An 18444-nucleotide genomic window follows, 5' to 3' on the forward strand; every position below is an offset into this window, starting at 1 on the left:
AAGCAATACCAAAGGCATTTATACTCTCTCCCCTTCAACGGCAGAAAATATTTGATTTTTTGCGATGCCACAAAATGCCACGCGCGGTCATTTGTGTTTCCTCTATCTTTTTTTTCTATTCCTTTGTTGGATTAGGGCAAAATGAATGGAGGCAACCCCATAACCTCAGCCAATTTAGTATCAATAAAAGCGCTGATATGAAAGTTGATGTTGGTGCCACAAATTCTGCCGAATGTTGATTTGTTTGTTTGCTCAAAAATTTTCTAGATTTGAGCTTTATTCGCCTATTGCATATATATACATACATGTGTCTTTAATATGTTATTGTAGTTGTTGTACGATTAAGCCAAACATGTTGGCGACGTTTGCGGCATAAATAACCAACATTAAGCATACTCGTATCCCTGAGCAAGCGAATACAAAGCGAATGAGTGTAGCGTTTGAGGAAGTGGTTCGTTAATTTTTATATGTACGTCAGCTATGGTGGCTATTAGCTGAAGGAAAACAACATAAAATGGTTCATTTGAAAGATAGATATTTATTTACTCATGTACATTTATGTATGTATGCATGTTTGTGTGCATAGGATTTTTCTGATATTTATTCATTGTGATTTTAAAACAACTCGTGCGTATGTATGTAGATATATTTGTATTGTGCATAAACAATTACTCTGAATTGTTCTGCGGTCAGCCATGAGGGCGCCAAGTGTTTGTGTTGTTGTGTATCATTGTTTATAAATATGTATGTATGTATATGTATTTCCTTTAATCAATTTTTGTCAGCAGTTTTTTGTGCGGTTTTTTTCTTGTTTAATTCCATAACATTCTCTTAACCAGACGTGCGGTGAAATAATAAATGACCTCTGTGAAGCTCAAAGCGCTGCAGCCCAGGAAGAATCCAATGAGTCCGCCAATATAAACTGCAAAGAGATGAAAATTATGTCGATGTTAAAAAACTATTTAAAATGAACTGATAAAGAACTCGCACGCACAGTGGTTCAAAACTGAAATTTACTGTTCATAATTTACTTTATACGGTGTTTACAGCAGGGAGGCGATTTTACAGGCAACTTCAAGTTAAAAGCAACATTGGCCGGGAGTGAACGACCTTTCAACTAATCGCTTACAATGAAGTTGGGGTGCAGCCAACTTTTTAACCGACTTCACAAAAAGGAGGAAGGTTCGTCGGAATATTTTTTTTATTTATTATTTTTTGGTTTAAATCCTATCATTAGATCATGGAGAGATTAACGTTAATCATAATTTTTTATTAAGGTCGATTTCGCTTTTTGTTTAAAAATTACTTGTTATTCAACTATTCGCCTCTAAAATTGCCTGGAAAATCGCCTAATGTGAACACCGTTTTAGCCTCTACTTTTCAACCTATTTGATTAACGCAAATTCTTAGCCACTTGTAACTTGCACTTTATTATACCAAAATTCAATAATCTATTAACTAAAAAAATTTGAATTTTGGTGAATATTTTTTATAACATTTAAATTTTTTTTTTAATTTTTTGGTTTTTATTTTGGAAAACTCCTACAACAANAATACCAAAATTCAATAATCTATTAACTAAAAAAATTTGAATTTTGGTGAATATTTTTTATAACATTTCAATTTTTTTTTTAATTTTTTGGTTTTTATTTTGGAAAACTCCTACAACAACTGGAACAGGAGAAACGACTTTCTGCAAAATGTTTACTTTGCTCTAAAAAATTTGATATGAATTATCAAATAAAAATTAAAAAAATCGGGCTCAACTCACCACTTGCTAATTTCATAGGCTTTCATTAAAAAAAGTAATCAAACTGAGTGAAAAATGAAGGCTCCAGAGAATTCTGAACAGTAAACGCCAGTTTTGAACTACTGTGCCACGCCGCCTAAGGTGCTTTTCGATAGATCTGCTGGCCGTAGAACTATGTGATTGACCAGCGTGTCGGTTTTAGGTAAAACTGCAGCTAATCCCTTTAGCTTATATTCAAAGTCTCTTTGGAAAAATTTTAGAGGTAATATTTTGCCACTGCTGCAGAGTTTTGGTTGAAGGCTTTTAGATACAAAGAATTTTCGGTTGGAACAGGCTTGTATCATCATTCATCCGTAAGAATGTAATGATACCGATTCCCTCGTAGTAGACATCTATGGTAAGATCGTAGTCCATGTTGGAAGCTTTAGTATAGAAAGGGATAGCCTGCCTCCTGAATACTAGTCCGTTCTCTTCTAGATGAAAACCGCGCCTGCAAGACACTGCTGAATATCAGCCACCATACACATGTTCATTGTCCTTTCCAATCACAGCTTATTAGTGCTTAAACTATGCCCCATTAAACTCGTCTTATAGCCCTGGAACTTTAGGTGCGACTGCAAAGCATATACGAAACCATTTTACATGTAGTTTAATGGATATTATATAGATGATAGAAAACTTCTAAGCAACGTCGTGCATTTTTTTTGAAGTTTGCTACTCTTTGTTTGCCTTTGTCTGCGCTAGTGTGGAAGTCTTCATTCATAGGTTTGCTGTATTTGATAGATATCAAAATAATTAATTTCTACTTACCCAAAACATCAGCAAATGAAAAGAGCACATCGCGTCTCAACTGCATTTTTGGATAGTCTATTATGCCCCACTGAAGATTTGCGCCTAAAAACCAAAGTCTCGAGCGCTGAAAAGTGAAAAGTTCATGCAAGGTTTTCCATTTGTGAAATTTTAAATAAAAAACATGGTCGAAGTTTGCAACCTACATAGTCTTGTTTAGAGTGACATTTTCGAATTATAGTAAATTCTGCATTATAGAGCTTCAAGTATCTTACTTATATACGATGTTAGAGAACCGCAATTGTGGCATGGGATCTGGTGTTTACGAAGGGAAATAGGTGACAAATCCCCACTAAATATTTCGGAACACTTTGTACAATAGCCAAAATTATGACTGCAAACGTGTTCGGGTTGGTGTCCTACCTTCATACACCGACGGATCTGCCGAAAACGGATGCATCACCGAAAACGGCATAGAACTAAGGAAGCAATGCTATACAACAATTCGAGGTTAAATCCTCTCTAGTCTTGGAGTGCGTAGAAAAGCTGGCTCCTTTGCTAAGCACAGCTTCCAATGAGGCACGGAATAAGCAGATTGCTTAGCCAAAGTGATAGAAGGTCAAGCTCCATGCTCTGGTAGAAATATCTGATGTCGTTGAATTGTTTCTTACACCATTTGAGAAGTGCATGCTTGTGCTAAGTAAGAAAATGAAAAGAGTATGAAGTCTCAATTAATGGTTAAGCAAATAGTGTTGCATGCTTATAGGCATATTTTACGCTAATAATCCATTTTCATAAACTTCGGACAGTGGGTGAATTAACTCGCATTTATTAAGTCAGACAGATCTGATTTATAAGGAACGTCGGCAGTAAACTAAAGAAACCATGAAATGCTAAGCTAGTTTTATGAAAACTTAAACGACGACTTAAACGAAAAATTGAATTGCTTGCAAATATTTGTGGTTGGTAGTAATTCAGCTTCCTGCCAATTGCATATAAAATTATTCAACAAATATGCATTGTAGTGCAATCAAAAATTACATATCTTCGACTACGACTATCAGTTTGGAAGAAAAATATTTTCCTTTTATTGCGCTTTATAAGCTCATTTCACTCCATGCACATGGCACCTCATGTTCCCTGCCGAAAAAAAAACAACGAAATCACTTAACAATAATACTGACAAAATTTTCAATATTGTCGCATTGCAAATACGCAGAGCATTACTAGCAAGAATCCGTTACAACACATTGTCACTTTGTGCAAGAATATGCAAAAAGAAAAATCTCCAACAACAAGTGACGAAAATTCAGCAAAAACCCATATAAAAGCAAAANTACATTGTCACTTTGTGCAAGAATATGCAAAAAAAAACTCCAACAACAAGTGACGAAAATTCAGCAAAAACCCATATAAAAGCAAAAATATTTTTATCGCCAATAATTCGGCATACAAATTGTGGCAGTAACAGCAGGATATGCTCGTAGCAGAACTACTACGCCATACGAGACCAACAACACTGGGAAATCTGTGGCACGGCACCACTGCGCTCTCGCGAGGGCGACGGATATGCTTTTGCGGAAGTCAGCACTGGCTATGGCAACAAAAGTCGCAGTCAGTTGCAAGGCAGCGCGCGCATTGATTTTTGGCATTAAGATTGCAGTTTAACGGTACTTGCGACTAACAATATGTACATAAGCGTGTGTTGCATGTAGCACAGCTACGTATGTATCTACATATTGGCAGTTTTGTGAATCGCTTCATAACTAAGAAATTGTTGCTGCGCTGAAAAATGATACATTGCGCACTGATAGTAGGATAGGGCAACTTCTGTGCTGCTACGCTATGCCTGCAGCAGGATATGATGCCGTGACAAGCTGCCGTTTATCCAAATGTAGTTGATACTTACCTAAATGTTGCACATGTGGATGTAAGTGTATGTTTGTATGAGTGGTAAATGACAATTTCGTGTGCATCTAACACAAAAAAAAAGACACATTTGTGAATTCATTTTTACGCCACTTACATAGGATTGCACAAAGAAATTGGAGTCATCGCAATTTGACAGGCAATGGCAATCGATTTTATACCGGCTGGACTTGAGCGAGATGAGTTCTCCTGAAAGGCAAGAAGAATGGTGTGATTGCTAAATAAAATCTGCTCAGTATTAGGTAGATAAAATGTAATATAACATGATAAAGTAATAAAATTTATTTTTATCCTTTTTAAGTAGTGTCAAGAGCAACATTTACTGCGAAGGTTCTGAAGAAAATTATCGCTTGCTGAAGGTGTAAATTTTTTTCGATTGTGGCCATAAACAACCTGCCTGAGGAGCTGGTGATTACCTACGATGATGACGTTGATCTTTTAGGTAGGTGTAAGTTTTCGGGATACCCTTTGGGACTCGGTCCAAGGTTACTTTGATAGATAGATAATAAAATGAGGTGTGCACTGCGACCTGGCGATCTATTGTGCCCCTTCTTTTCACAACACTTCTACTAAGCCCAGATTTGCTTAAGTTGTGGCCACATTGAGCCCCTATTCCTATATGGTCTAGTACACGCTAACTTCATGTTATTGTGTCTGCGAAGGGAGTAGTTTCTCAATGCACTTAAATACTAACGTTAATTTGACTTCATTGGACAGAAGAGCCCTGAGTGCCGCCTGACTGTCGTTTAGCATTATGATTCTCTCATTTCTGTACCCGCTAGTCATGATTGTCCCCGCAAATAGATAGATTGCATAGATTTCCGCTTGGAAGATGCTCGGGTGTTTCACCATAGGAACAGAGAGTAAGGTTCGGTGCCCGAGCACTCCAGCTCCTCCTCCTTCTGGGGTTTTCGATCCATATGTGGACCAGTGCAGTGTGCAACCCTAAAGTAATTCCTCGAAGGCGGGGACACTCCAGGTTGCTTTGCTGCATAGCTCTATTTTATATCTCTTCTCAACTACCATGGTTTTGCCTATGTCATCTCTCGGAAATGGAGCTAGCGGGAGCGAGGACCATAGCTTCTCTATATTAATAGAGGATATGACCTTATATTTATCTCAGCGCGACCAGAGAAACCCAAGCCATCACCCCATTAGGTAGTCATGATTAAAAGCCATCTTAGGAACTTGGGTGCTACATTCCCAGAATTTTCCCGCCAGACGCTTGCATAGCACGAAAGCTTTCGTGGATTTGGAGGTTATTGCGTTCACATGTTTCTTCCATAGAAGTTTGGTGTCTAGAATTAATATCAGATACTTCACTTCGCTGGCTACGTTGACTACGAACCCCTCCAGGGTTATGTCCCTCATGCCCGGCAGGGCTCTTTTCCTAGTAAATGGAATGATGGCGGTTTTGGGTAGATTATTACTAAGGCCTACCTTGGCACACCATGCTTTTGTTAATATTACACCTCGATCTAAGACCTCTTTGAATAATGTAGCAGAGGATGCTCTCAAACTTTTCCCTGGAAATGATCACTATGTCGTCCGCATAGCCTTGGCAGCGGATGCCATTATTGGAGATAAGCTGAAGGAGTTCATCCACTACCCAGCTCCACAGAAGAGGGGATAAAACTGCTCCTTCAGGGCAGCTCTTTGTTGTTAGTAGTTGTACTATCCTGTATCCTACCTCGGTTTCAGCAATTCTAGTACGCAATAGCGTATCCACCCAGTTACAGATCACTGGTGCACGGTTCTCTTCTCTAGTGCTCTGCGCACCTTCGATATCAAGGATAGCTAAGAGCACTGTTTCTCCACATTTAAAAGCCCCCTGAGTTTCGGTTGTCAGTTTGTACAAGGTTGGTAGCTGTAGCTAGTACTGTTCACCAGGAAGTACCCTGGCCTCGACTGGAAGCATTCTTATTTGCGCTTGACTGTAGTTGGTAAGCTGTCGTGGAAACTGAATACTAGGGATGGAGCGAGAAAGGCGTTCGGAGAAACATTGTAAGCCTGACAGAGGGGTTAAAGGAGGGATCTGGAAATAGCTCTCCAAAATATTTAAAGTTATGGCTTATAGATCAATGTAGTGTTTTCCAGGATCTCAATTGCAGGACATCGGAAATGGAGTTAAACATCGGAAAGCAGCGCTTTAAGCGCGATCACAGGGGTCTCTAAGCTGGTAGAAGAATGTCTGACCTATACTTCGGCTGCACGTGATGATTTCCAAGTCAGGGCTGGGTTTGTACCTAACGAGTTGGCCAGGAAAAGCAAACTCGAGTCAGTCGATCTCACCAATTAAAGAGAGAGTGGCGGTAACTTTGGCTAATTGCAGACTGCTCTGGGACAGATGGGTGCTTGTCATCAAAACCAATGACATATCCAACTGCGCAGTTTTTCTGACCGAAGGTGAATAGTAGTCGGTCTAGCGATCACCTAGTGCTTACAATGCCTTAACTCCCATTTCTTGGATAAATTGACGGCATACTGTCCGATGGGAATTCATGCGGCGCGACTAAATATCACAGCGTTTTTCGCTTTGGCTATGCAGTTAATGTTCGTAGTGGTATGTATCAGAAAGTACGGATGACGGTGGTCCAAGTGTGCCTTTGCTTGAGACAACTAACTTAATTTGACTTAACCTAAGCTTACACAGCTCTTTAATGATATATGACGAACATATGTGTGAATGACCCCAGTAAATACACAGCGTCTTTTTACTCCATCCAATAGTTACGTAAAACTCTTTAATCTTCTAACTGAAAATCAAAAAAGCGCTAAATTAAGATTAAATATTTTCCGCCCAGAAATTTAAAAATTCCATTAAAAATTTGCTAATCCAAGTCAACCGAAGAGACAAAGAATTTACGCTTTTTATTTTTGTTGACCGACAACCGACGGCAGTAGCAAATTTACTAATCTTTGTGCATAATTTGCAAAGTCGAAGCACTCTCGTCCAAGTACTAAGTAATAAATACATACACACAAAAACTGCCACACAACTATTCTACACTGCTAGGAATGTAGATTAGTGGCAGTGCTCCAACTGGTGAAAGTGAAACTAAAACTATTTTAGTTTTTAGTCTTTGCTAAAATTTCGTTTATGGTTTTATCAGTATGTACTTTCCACTTTGCCGTGCGGGAATGCAGTCGATGTGTCATATTACCTTGCCATGTGTTCGACCAGTGGGTATACAAATGCACATATATACATATATGTATCTACTCTGAAATGCAGCAATGAATGCCAAAATTTAGCCACGTCTCTTGCGTGTGAGCAAATAGTTCTAGATATTTCTCGTTATTTTTTTTTGAGAGGAAAGTGAGGTACACGGAGGTCACGTGTCGGTGCAGCAGGTGTTCATAACAAAAATATCATTTTCAGTTCAGTCATAATGCTAGACGCTTGTTTCATAGCCGCCATACAAAAAACTGTATATGCCAGCATGTTGGTTGGTTGGTCTGTCTGTCTGGACACACCCATTCTTGCTGCTGCAAGTGTAATAATTTCGTTTACGGTTTTTATTCCCTTTTTTATATCTCAGTTTTTGTTGTTTTGCTTTGCTTTGCGAATTATTTCATTTCTTTCACCAGTGTGTGCCATACTCGTATTTGTCCATTTCTCCAACTACTGCTCGGTTGTCCCCTCCCTTGACACTTTCACGGCTCTGTACGGCTTGCTAGTGTTTCTTTGTTTTGGTTGCAAAGTTTTTGTTGCTCTGTTTTGTCGAGTAGTCGAGGTGCTGGAGTGTGTTTTCCTGTTTTCCTGTCTCCGGTTGCTGCCCTCGCCCCTCTAAACGTGTTTCATATGGTAGATATGTGTTCCATGGCGTTTATTTCAGGTTTGTGTAGCAAATCAAATGATGTATACTTTTGTGTTTTGGAACGAATGAAGAGCAAAAAGTGGAAGGAGGGAAGTGTTGGACTTAGCTGCAAAATTGTGGAATCGGGTTAGTGAAATGTGTATGCTCGTTGTGAATAATAAGTACTCATGCAAGCTTGAGCATTTCTGACAAATTTAGTAAATTGCATAATTTGAACATGAATTTTAATTTCCTTTAACACTGCGGTATACATTTCGAAAATGTGGAATGGACTTCATATTTATGATTATGCTGTTGGTGAAGCTAATGTTTAGACTATTTTTAAATGGGAGTGCTACCAGATATTTGAAAAAGGATTTGTTGTATGTGACCAAAGCTGTCTTGATTGCTCTTTTTTAAAATCACTCCCTTATTTTTGTTGGTAGGAATTTATTAGATAACAGTCAAGACATCGTCTGACATAATGCTATCAAATTCTTATGACCAAATATTAAGACCGTTTCTCCCGATTAAAAAAAATATACATACATATGTATATTAGACTGCATCACCAAAAAAAGTTGCGGTTTTTCCGCCGGGATTACTAAATTTATTATATTTTAAGACGTCCACCAAAATATTTCGTAAAAATATTAAGATCTAAGTGAGCTGGACCGATTTGAAAATACATCCAAAAATGAAGTTTTTTATGAATAAAAATAGTTTCTTAAAGAACATTTTTTAAAAAGTCCCCTCAGAAGACAAATTGGAATAAGCTTAAAAAATCTGCATAAAAATATTTAAAAATCTTTTCAATGGAATCGTAAGAATGAGATTTTTGATGCTGTTTTTTTACTTTTTTCAAAGATTGATTTACGAAAACCTTGAATACCTGGACCAAAAATGTTCTGATTTAGACTTATGGGATCTCAGTAGAAAGGTATTTTCACACCGTTTTTATTTCTGGCCAAAAAAAGCGCCATTCGTTAAGTCTAAATCGGAAGAGTTTAGGTTCAGTTATTCAAGTTTTTCTTATACCAATCTTTGAAAAATGCTAAAAACAGCATCATCATTACGATTCCGTTAAAATTTTTTTAAATTTTTTTTTTTAATATTTTTATGCAAATATTTTAAGCTTAAGCCGTTTTGTCATTTGAGGGGATTTTTTCAAAAGTAATCTTAAAGAAACTATCTTTATTCATAAAAAAAAACATTTTTGGAGGTATTTTCAAATCGGTCCAGCTCACTTAAGTCTTAATATTTTTCCGAAATATTTTGGTGGACGTCTTAAAATATAGTAGATTTTATAATTCCAATGGAAAAATAGTACCGATTTTTTTTTGTATGGGTAGTGATGCAGTCTAATGTATATGATTCCTGCTAGCTGAGTTAAAATTAAAAAATGGGAACCTACACTGAACTAAAAATCCATCTATGGATCAAAGAAAACTTTCCATATTTTAAGGTCGAAAATTCTTCCGAATGAGTAAAAAATTCTATCCGTCACTGGTTCAATAAGAACGTGCTCAATTGCGCGCTAAAGTCGTTTCTAGGATGGACTCCTCTCCATAATTTTATCCACGAAACAGCAGCCACGAGGGAGCAGCAACTTTGACTATATAACGGCGACTTCTTCACACATAAGCTTTATGCAGGTATTCTTGGTAAGATAGCAGGGTTTGAAATATGCGGAATCTCGGGTTCCATGAATAAGGAGATCTGATTTGGCAGAAAGTTCCAAGTGATAATCCCCGATCGCGAAGATTGGACAAATGGGCTCCCTGCACTTGATCCCAGATAAGTAAACTGGTACACAGACGGTTCAAGGATGGAGGACAGAGCCGGTGCAGGTATTTTTGGACCTTCCAGCACACTTGCATTTCCACGAGTTGGCACGAGAAGGATCGCCAACTTCCTTTTCGGGAGCTGAACCATTCTGTGGTCTCAGTTGGTCCTGGGGAGGGGTAAGGAGAAAATATATTATTTTAGAAAATTGAAATTACATCGGGCAAATTTTTGAGTACCTAGCAGGTCACAACAGATTGCGATTCTACTTGCACATAATAGGTGTGATCACAGAGTCGGAATGCCCACCCTGCCTTGAAGATGATGAAACTTCACAATATATTCTCCGTAACTTTTCGGCTTAAGCCAGACAAAGATTGATCAATTTTAAAGCTTCAATAGTCAAATCCTTTCTTACGAAGAATTCGCCTACCAAGCCCTTTTAGGAATCATTAGGGAAGCCGAAGGTATGTTGACCACACTGGGTTAGTGATTCTCTTCTTAAACAAAAAATACAAAAGATCTTTCAGGTCGGTTCAGGTTGATCTGTTACATCCAAGAACTAACTAACTGACTAACTAATGCCTTGCCTGTCTATTCTAGCCCCCGAATCTTTCTGAAAGCACAAATTCTTCCTAGGTAAGTTTATTATTTAGACTTATTTAAGTAGAAGTTTTGAAAAGATACCTTATGTTTCCGTTGTTGGAGCGGCCATTTAGACCTGCGTAGATCGGCTAGTATTTCAATCGCTGTCGTCAAGCTCAACCAATGATTTTGATGAGGTGGGATCAAAGCGAAAGCGGTATTAGTTGAGTGGGCTCTGAGAGTTGTTAATGCCATGCGGAAAACCCTTATGTTTTAAAGCGTTTTTGATTTAGGAATCAATTGCAGCAGAGATTGTTGGGTGTCAAAGAGCTCAGTTGTTCGTCGTCCAACACATCGCGGCTAAATGCCTCAAAAGGGGCTTCGCCGCGTTATCCCTTTTCAGGTCGGAAGGGCAAATGGGTTCTCTTATATGCCGATCACAGTCAGATGTTTGGGTCACGTAAAGTGCCCAGTAAAAAGTCTCATAAGTTGTCTGCAGTCCAAATATCTAGTATGAGCCTCTGAGATTGAGAGCAACATGAACTTTGACCACCTTCAACCCCTAAAACTGTGCAAAATATTCGTGCAATTTCTGCCTGTGGCTTCGATAGCCGAAAATGGGAACGCTATAACTGGTTGCTGGTCGATGAAGGCCTGGTCTGAGCCCTTGGTGGCCAAATGGTCACATCCCTCATTACCAGGTATTTGCGAGGGACCTGGCACTCAAAGTAAGACAAGCTCGTTATGTTTTCCATAACACTTAATTTAGTCGACACTTTCACTGCCGAACCAATCTGGAAGTAGTTAGAGAGCTGGCCGATAGCTTGAGTGCAGCTTGGCTGTCACTACAGACATATAAAATCCTGCATATCCACCTTTTTTCCACCACGTATTCCAATGCCTTGATGAATGCAAATACCTCGGCTTGGAATATCGAGGCATATTTGTCAAGAGAAAAGTGCAGCTCATCTCTATTATCCACGATCCTAACCCAGTTAAAGTTTTGCAGCCATCAGTGAATATTCGACAGTATGTGAGCCTGGGCTCAGTATTGAAATTAGGCCAAAATTCAGCTTCAGGGAACGAAATCTTTTGGAATATCACTTGTGTTTAGATCTCCGCCACCAGAAATTTCCATCGCGCCCCACTCAGTATTATACCAACATCTATTCTTTAATGCCTCCCCACAAAAGTGCAAAGTTATGGTAAGTGTAGCAGAGCATCAAGCGCAGCGCCAGGTGTTGTACAGGACGCGGTGACTGTCCTTTGAAATTTGGCAAGCAGATTTCCCAAGCTGACTCTAAGCATCACCAAGCATAACTGATAATGGATCTGTCTATTGAGGTGTAGATTCAGAGAATACCTTTTGGTAATGGATCCCAAATTTTTCCCAAAGACCTGTTAATATTGAAAAAGTGCTTTGCAGGTCTTATGCTCAGTCTTAGGCGTCCAGAATTAAATACTACTAGATACTTAATTTCGGATGAGATCTGAATTGCCACTCCTTTAAATGTAATTGGGATTAAACCATCCAACCTTCTCCTTCTAATGAAAAACACAACACTAATATTGTTTGGGTCAACGGGCAGCCGAAGCTCATTACACAAAGTGTTAATCATATTCTTGTTCTTTGGGGTTTCCCGCAAAAACTGGCAGAAAATGGTCCTAAAATGCGTGACATACTCTGGATACAATAGGCTCGAGTCTTGCTGGAGTTTAGACCGTCACAGTAACCAGACTGTAATTGTGCTAGGGAAACGCGGGTCTGCCGAGGCAGCTGAAGCTCTTGCTCTTAAATCAGTGATGACTGTACTCTGATGACGGTATTCACGGGGCGAAAATTAGTGTAGGTTGTTTGCCTGTCTATACTGCGACTGGTATAGTTATTGTTTTACATAGTCCTGAATCTAGAACTGTCTATTCTGAGAAAAGCAGCGAAAATCGGAGCGACGTCGATGAGAAGTTCTCTGCCAGATTACTTTCGTTCTCTGAATTTGCTTAAAACTCAATTAATTCTGAATTACGTTAAAGAAAAGAAAAAAATTAAACCACCAACCAATTTAGTTTCGCAAATATTGAAAATATTGCTAATGTATTAAATAATATCATGGAAATGCTTGAATTTAGTTTTTGTGTGAAAATTTCTATGAAATACAATATATTTCACAAAATTAATTAAGTTAACTAATTTTTAAAGCTTTTTTTTTGACCTACTAAATTCTTTCTAGCGTTCTCTATCATGTTATGCAAAGTATTTATTACTCACTTTTTATATCCACCAAACAAGCCAATCCATCGAAATCACAAATTTGCAAAATTCGTCCATTTTTCACTTTGATTATCCAATATAACGGCCGGTTTTTATTAACATTTTTTTTCGAGTAGTTTTTCGCATATCATAAGCATCCATCAAATTAAAACGAGAAAGCAGTGGCGAAAGCGTTAATTGTGACAATCCGATTTATAATCCAAACTATCTGTAGCTTTAGCACTCAGCATACATATAGAAAACGAATTTTAACGGCGCACCGAATGTGTGCACGTTTGTGTGTGAGTATGTGTGAAAAATACCAATTAAAAAAGCTTTAATTTTCTGGTTAAAATTTGGCAAAAAGCAACTTGTTTTTCGCGCATAGCTGACCGAATACGCCGATATGGCTATTTTTTTTCGTATCAACAAAATGACGCTGCTAGAGAATGACGCCACAGTGTTGGCGCCAAATCGTTGCAATGGCGAAATAATTGGCTATATTCACAGGTTTTTGCGGAAAATTCTCGTTGTACAACGCAATGCAGATAACTGTGAAATTGGTGAAATTGCAAAACAAATTTTTTGTAATTTTTTTTTGAACAAAAATATAAACATAACAACTATGTACGATAAAATAAATATCAAAAGCGAAAAAAGCAGAAAAGTAAATATAAACCAACATTTGCATAATATTCAAAATGGCGTCAATGACTGGCTTTTAGCAAATAAATGCGCCCTGTCATTTTCAACTACAAACTACGTGTATGTACATTAGACCGTACCAGAAAAAAAGTGCGCCGTACACCTCTGAGTCCAGAGTATTTTTGGAAGGCAATTTGTATTTTCTTTTGTGTTAGGCCGAACGTAGGGGTCGCCTTATTACATCTTTCGTCATATATAGAAAGTAAAGTCGGAGCTTAAAGTATGATATATATGATATGATTTTGTCTCGAGGACATTTTTTTCAAAGTTCATTGAATTCAAGTACCCGTTCTAAATTAGAACTTCTAATACTTATAACCAGATCTCAGTTCCTATCATCCTAATGTCAGTAAATTAAAGCTCGAAAAAAAAATCATAAAACTTTTGCTAGAAAAGTATTTCGGTTCTAATTTTTAAATTTTTCAACATATTTTCGGAATTTACAGCCGGATTTTAAAGTATGATATATCGATGTTCTTGTCTCGAGGCGACACTGTTTTTTGTTTCAAAGTTCATAGAATTCAAATACCCCGTTATAGTACTTACCCACCAGATATAAGTTCCTACTACCCTAAGGTATTACCCTAACGCAAGTAAATTAAAGCTCGCGAAAAATCGTAAAACTTTTGCTAAGGAAGTATTTTGATTATTCCAGTAAAACTATTAAAAAAATGTATTGCCGAATGTAGATGCCACCGAAAAATTTAAAATTATTATTTTTTTTCGAAATTTTCTTGAAAATATACTTTAGACTCAGTGGTGTCCGTCAATTATTATTTTTTTCTGTTTTTTTTTGTAAGGTGGTACGGTCTAATGTAAATATTGATATTAAAAAACATAGACGACACACAAAATTAGCACAAACACAAATGAAACTGATATTTTCATTACAGAAATTCTAAAGTGAAGTGTTGTTATTTGAATGCAGCATTGCATAACGCTATCTAATTGTGACGGTAACTATTTGTGTTATATTTCGTAATTTTTTCTGTACTTTCCTAATTAATATAATGTTTTTAGCGCTCATTAAGTGTAATTGGGTCAGAATTTGGTTACGAGTGTGGTTAAGCTTTTGAATATTAAACACTTACAATGATTACGATAGAAATGTGGCACGCAGCCACAAACTTTTAGCGCGAAAAACATGCGGCACTCAGCCAGACAGAGACCAAAACTGTAAATGGGCGCCGTTTGCATTTCCTCAGCCTCGTATTGGTAGCGACATTTGCGTTGGGTGGTGGTGAAGCTGCAATGAAAGAAATTGTTAGCAGATATCTAAGAAATTAAAAAAAAAAATGACCAGCCTAAAATGGGCACCGTAAAAATTTGGAAGCAATAAAGAAGAATGTTGGTTATTAGCGCAGCTTTACACATAAATAAGCTTAATCCAACTTTAGGTCGTCTTGAAGTTAATTTCACTCCGCTTTAATACTCACGCTCGCGCCTCCTCTGCTGTATAGATCTCCAGCGCTATTAGCTCCACTGTTGTGTAATCACTTTCCGGAAATGTATAGCGCTGTTTGGAAATGTTCGGTATATCACCTGCGCCGTGGAAGTAGACATCATATGCAGTGGAGAGATTTATAATTTGCGCGTAAATTTCACCATCGAGCGGATGAACGGTGACGCGATCGCCATGCTCTAATAAGTTCCAATCGTTGCCTTTCCAATATCTATTCAAAAAGAGAGAGAAAAATATTAAAAAGTAGTAAAGAAAGTTTTCGAAATGAGAGGAAGTTGGATTTTGTGTTTTTAAGGATATGGAAGACTGGAAAATCGAATAATTTACCTATCGACATGCATACATATGTATTTTGAGAGAAAAGCAGGGCTAATTTCGAGGTCACTGCCACATAACTTGCAGATTGTATGTACTTAAGGACAAAAATATACATAAATTTACTCTTTTAACTTCGAGAACGAAAAATGACACTGAAGATGNGTACCCTGTCAAAAACACCAACAACGAAAATGAGAAAAATATATTTCTCTACTGTCGGGTGGCTCGACACCATGCTTCGTGTACGTGATATAGCATCGTCCTTAGGCAAGAGTTCCGTGACCACATTCAGATGTTCCTTCTCCTCTATTTGGACTCTAGTGACTTCTTAAACAAACTACTGGATGCTGTTGGGTCCGCGGAAAACCTGGTAATTATAGTCACAGGAAAATTCTGCTGTACTATATCACCTGCTATGAGTGCAGCTCTGCCTCGGCTCGTCCTTCAGGATCCGATAAAATAACAACATTACCGCTCGGCTCGTCAAGTAGTGATTTGACAGTCTCCACAGTCTCTCGCCAGCAAGGAACGCGGTAACACTATGCTGGTTACCACGAAACAGCGGGAATGAAGGTAACGAGGTCGCCGATGAACCGACTAGGGAGGGCTCATGGTCTGTCCATTTGGGACGGAAATCGTTTTGCGAACTCGCTTGGTACAGTTCGAGACTCATAAGCAAAGAGTGGGTAAACTCAGCATGTAGTGAGTACTGTGGACAGGTGAGGGGCCTTAGGCAGGATAGGCTTATTGGATATCCTTTTGCTAGGGAAGATGTAAATCTTTTTAATACATCATATTGACATATACTCTGAGACGGATTGTCGCCTTTGTCTTGAAGAGAGGGAGAATTTATGTTTAATTGACCGCCATTAGCCAGTCTAGGGCTGCAATACTTTAGTTCTGCCACGGTCGAAATCCTTACAATAATCTTATTAAACCTACTCATAAGAATTGTAGCGCGCCACCATCGAGTTAACCGAATGACAAATGCCAAACTCAGTGAGTGTTTCATAGATAAACATTTGTACGGCGGCGCCACTACTCATTTCCGGCTCGAAGTTCCACTTGAGTTCGTACAGCAAATCCAGATACTTGTTGCTCGGTATGCCAAACGATTTATTACGCGGCAATGTTTCGATGTTCTCATAAGTGAGACGTGCCAATTTATCGATGAATATGCGAAAGTCCTCCCGATCCTCAACCGATTCGAAAGTTTCTGGATGAGTGCTTTATATGAAAATATATAAAATAAAATTAAAACAAAAACCAAAAAAAAAAAAAACCAAAGGTTCAACTGAGATTGCACTTACTCCATATACTCCTCGATTTTCAGCTCATCGATGCGCTTGTGAGGACATACGGTGAGCGAAGGAAAGCTCGTATTCCACACTAACTTGTTGCGATCCATCGATATGACCATAGGTGAGGTTTGAAAACGTACCCAAGTGCGTTTACTAAGCGAAATGATAGCAAAAAGAGCAACGCAGATAAAGGCGAACCAAATCATTCTGTGAAAGGAAATGAGAAACGGATCAAAAAGTTAGTGACCGCGAGGAAGTTTGTAAATGAGTAGTGATATGTTAGAATGAATTTGTGCTTTAATTCTTCATTGTGCACGCAAGTCCTTCCCCTTTTGCGTTTGCGTTTTATATTCGCTCTCGCTTTGTGATGTGAATGACCGGCCGTAAAATGGCGTCATAACTCCGACATTTTGAGTGCATTCATAAAAATCTATGGCGTGTAAATTTATACCATGAGCTCACTTCCTTTTTTGGCAGCTCATAAAAATTGCCGCCGCTAAAGGCAAATGCCAAAACCCGACAACTATATGGAAGTGGAAGTAATAAAAAAATTTTACGAATGCGAAATGTGAATTGCATAATTTCAAAGTTTTCTCATGCAGAAGTCAAATGAAAAAATCGCAAGAAATTAAAAAAAAAATATGACAACATTTGAATGAGTGCAAAGGGACTATTTTATGCGGTTTTGATTGGTTGTATTTACATACATACATATTATCTTTGTCGCTAACTTTATGTGTGTGCGTTAATATCCTGCTTAAAGTTCACCCTTTTTTCAAAATTTGGCAGTCATTGACATCAAGCGCTTTGATACGCTTACTTGGCCTCGACTTACAGCTTTGTGGCTCCCCTCAGTCGCAGTCAAAGTGAGAATGCGAAATATGAAGCAAACTTTTTTTCCATTGCACATAAGATGGTACACAAACAAATACACACAAGAAATTGGAATATATTTAACTAAAGTCAACAGATATTTGTACGTATGATAAGCACATTTCCGCATGCATTCCTTGCTTTTTTTGGAGGCATATTTGTCTTTTTTCTACTGCCATCGTCTATACCAGCTCGTGTCTGAGACAAGAAAAATCCAAAGTTGACGCCACAATGGCTCATAAAGCTTTCGTTGCGAATCATGAAAACCCCATTGCGATTTGCTACACACCATTTTCGCAATGATTTTAAAGAAGGTCCTGCACTGCTTGCTGAAAATTTCTTTAATAGAACTGGATCTCCCTCCCTCTTCTTGATTGGCTACTTAACCACCAAATCGATTTTGGTTGAGTTCGAAATGGCAAGCTAGTCATTTCGTCTTCTTTCTTCTTGTTAAATGTGGTGAATTGGAAATACCAAGTGAAGCTAAAGCTCTCTTCAACGGAAGGAAAGACTTCCTCTTCTCATATCACTACCAGCGGATATCGCATCGAATACTTTCTGTGCTAGAGCATTTCCTGGGACGTCAGCGGTGAACGAGCGCAAGGCAAAGTACATTCCGGCAACACATAAAAAGTCTTGGTGTGGGTGGACTTTCTCTATCTAGAATCCAGCAAAGATACCACCAATAACGTCAGCTTGGAGATCAACAACAGGTGCTACTTTGGGCTTGGTAGGCAATTGAACAAAAATTAGGCGCGCTTTCCAAGGCCAAACGTCGAGTGACCAGAAGACTGCACAAACTGCCAACCCCTAGTGCGCCTCTTGTTTTCACCAGCGGTGAGGTTCAGGTAGCCATCGGGAGGGCGAAAGCCTCCAAAGCCATCAGACCAGACGGAATA

General features: G+C 38.4%; 1 protein-coding gene across 1 annotated transcript; it reads right to left on the reverse strand.

The window, feature by feature from the left end:
* Nucleotides 1-596: 596 nt before the first annotated feature.
* On the reverse strand, nucleotides 597-16908 carry ppk9 (pickpocket 9; the record flags this gene model as incomplete). Its single annotated transcript, XM_017621795.1, has 8 exons — nucleotides 597-922; nucleotides 2561-2666; nucleotides 4566-4657; nucleotides 12905-12970; nucleotides 14683-14837; nucleotides 15028-15264; nucleotides 16314-16598; nucleotides 16682-16908. Coding segments are annotated over 8 exons (1278 nt in total), but the record flags the coding sequence as incomplete, so codon positions are not given.
* Nucleotides 16909-18444: the final 1536 nt, after the last annotated feature.

Source organism: Rhagoletis zephyria, unplaced genomic scaffold, assembly GCF_001687245.7.
Source record: "Rhagoletis zephyria isolate East Lansing unplaced genomic scaffold, Rhagoletis_zephyria_1.1 Rzeph_scaffold_02582, whole genome shotgun sequence".
Lineage (NCBI taxonomy): Eukaryota > Metazoa > Arthropoda > Insecta > Diptera > Tephritidae > Rhagoletis > Rhagoletis zephyria.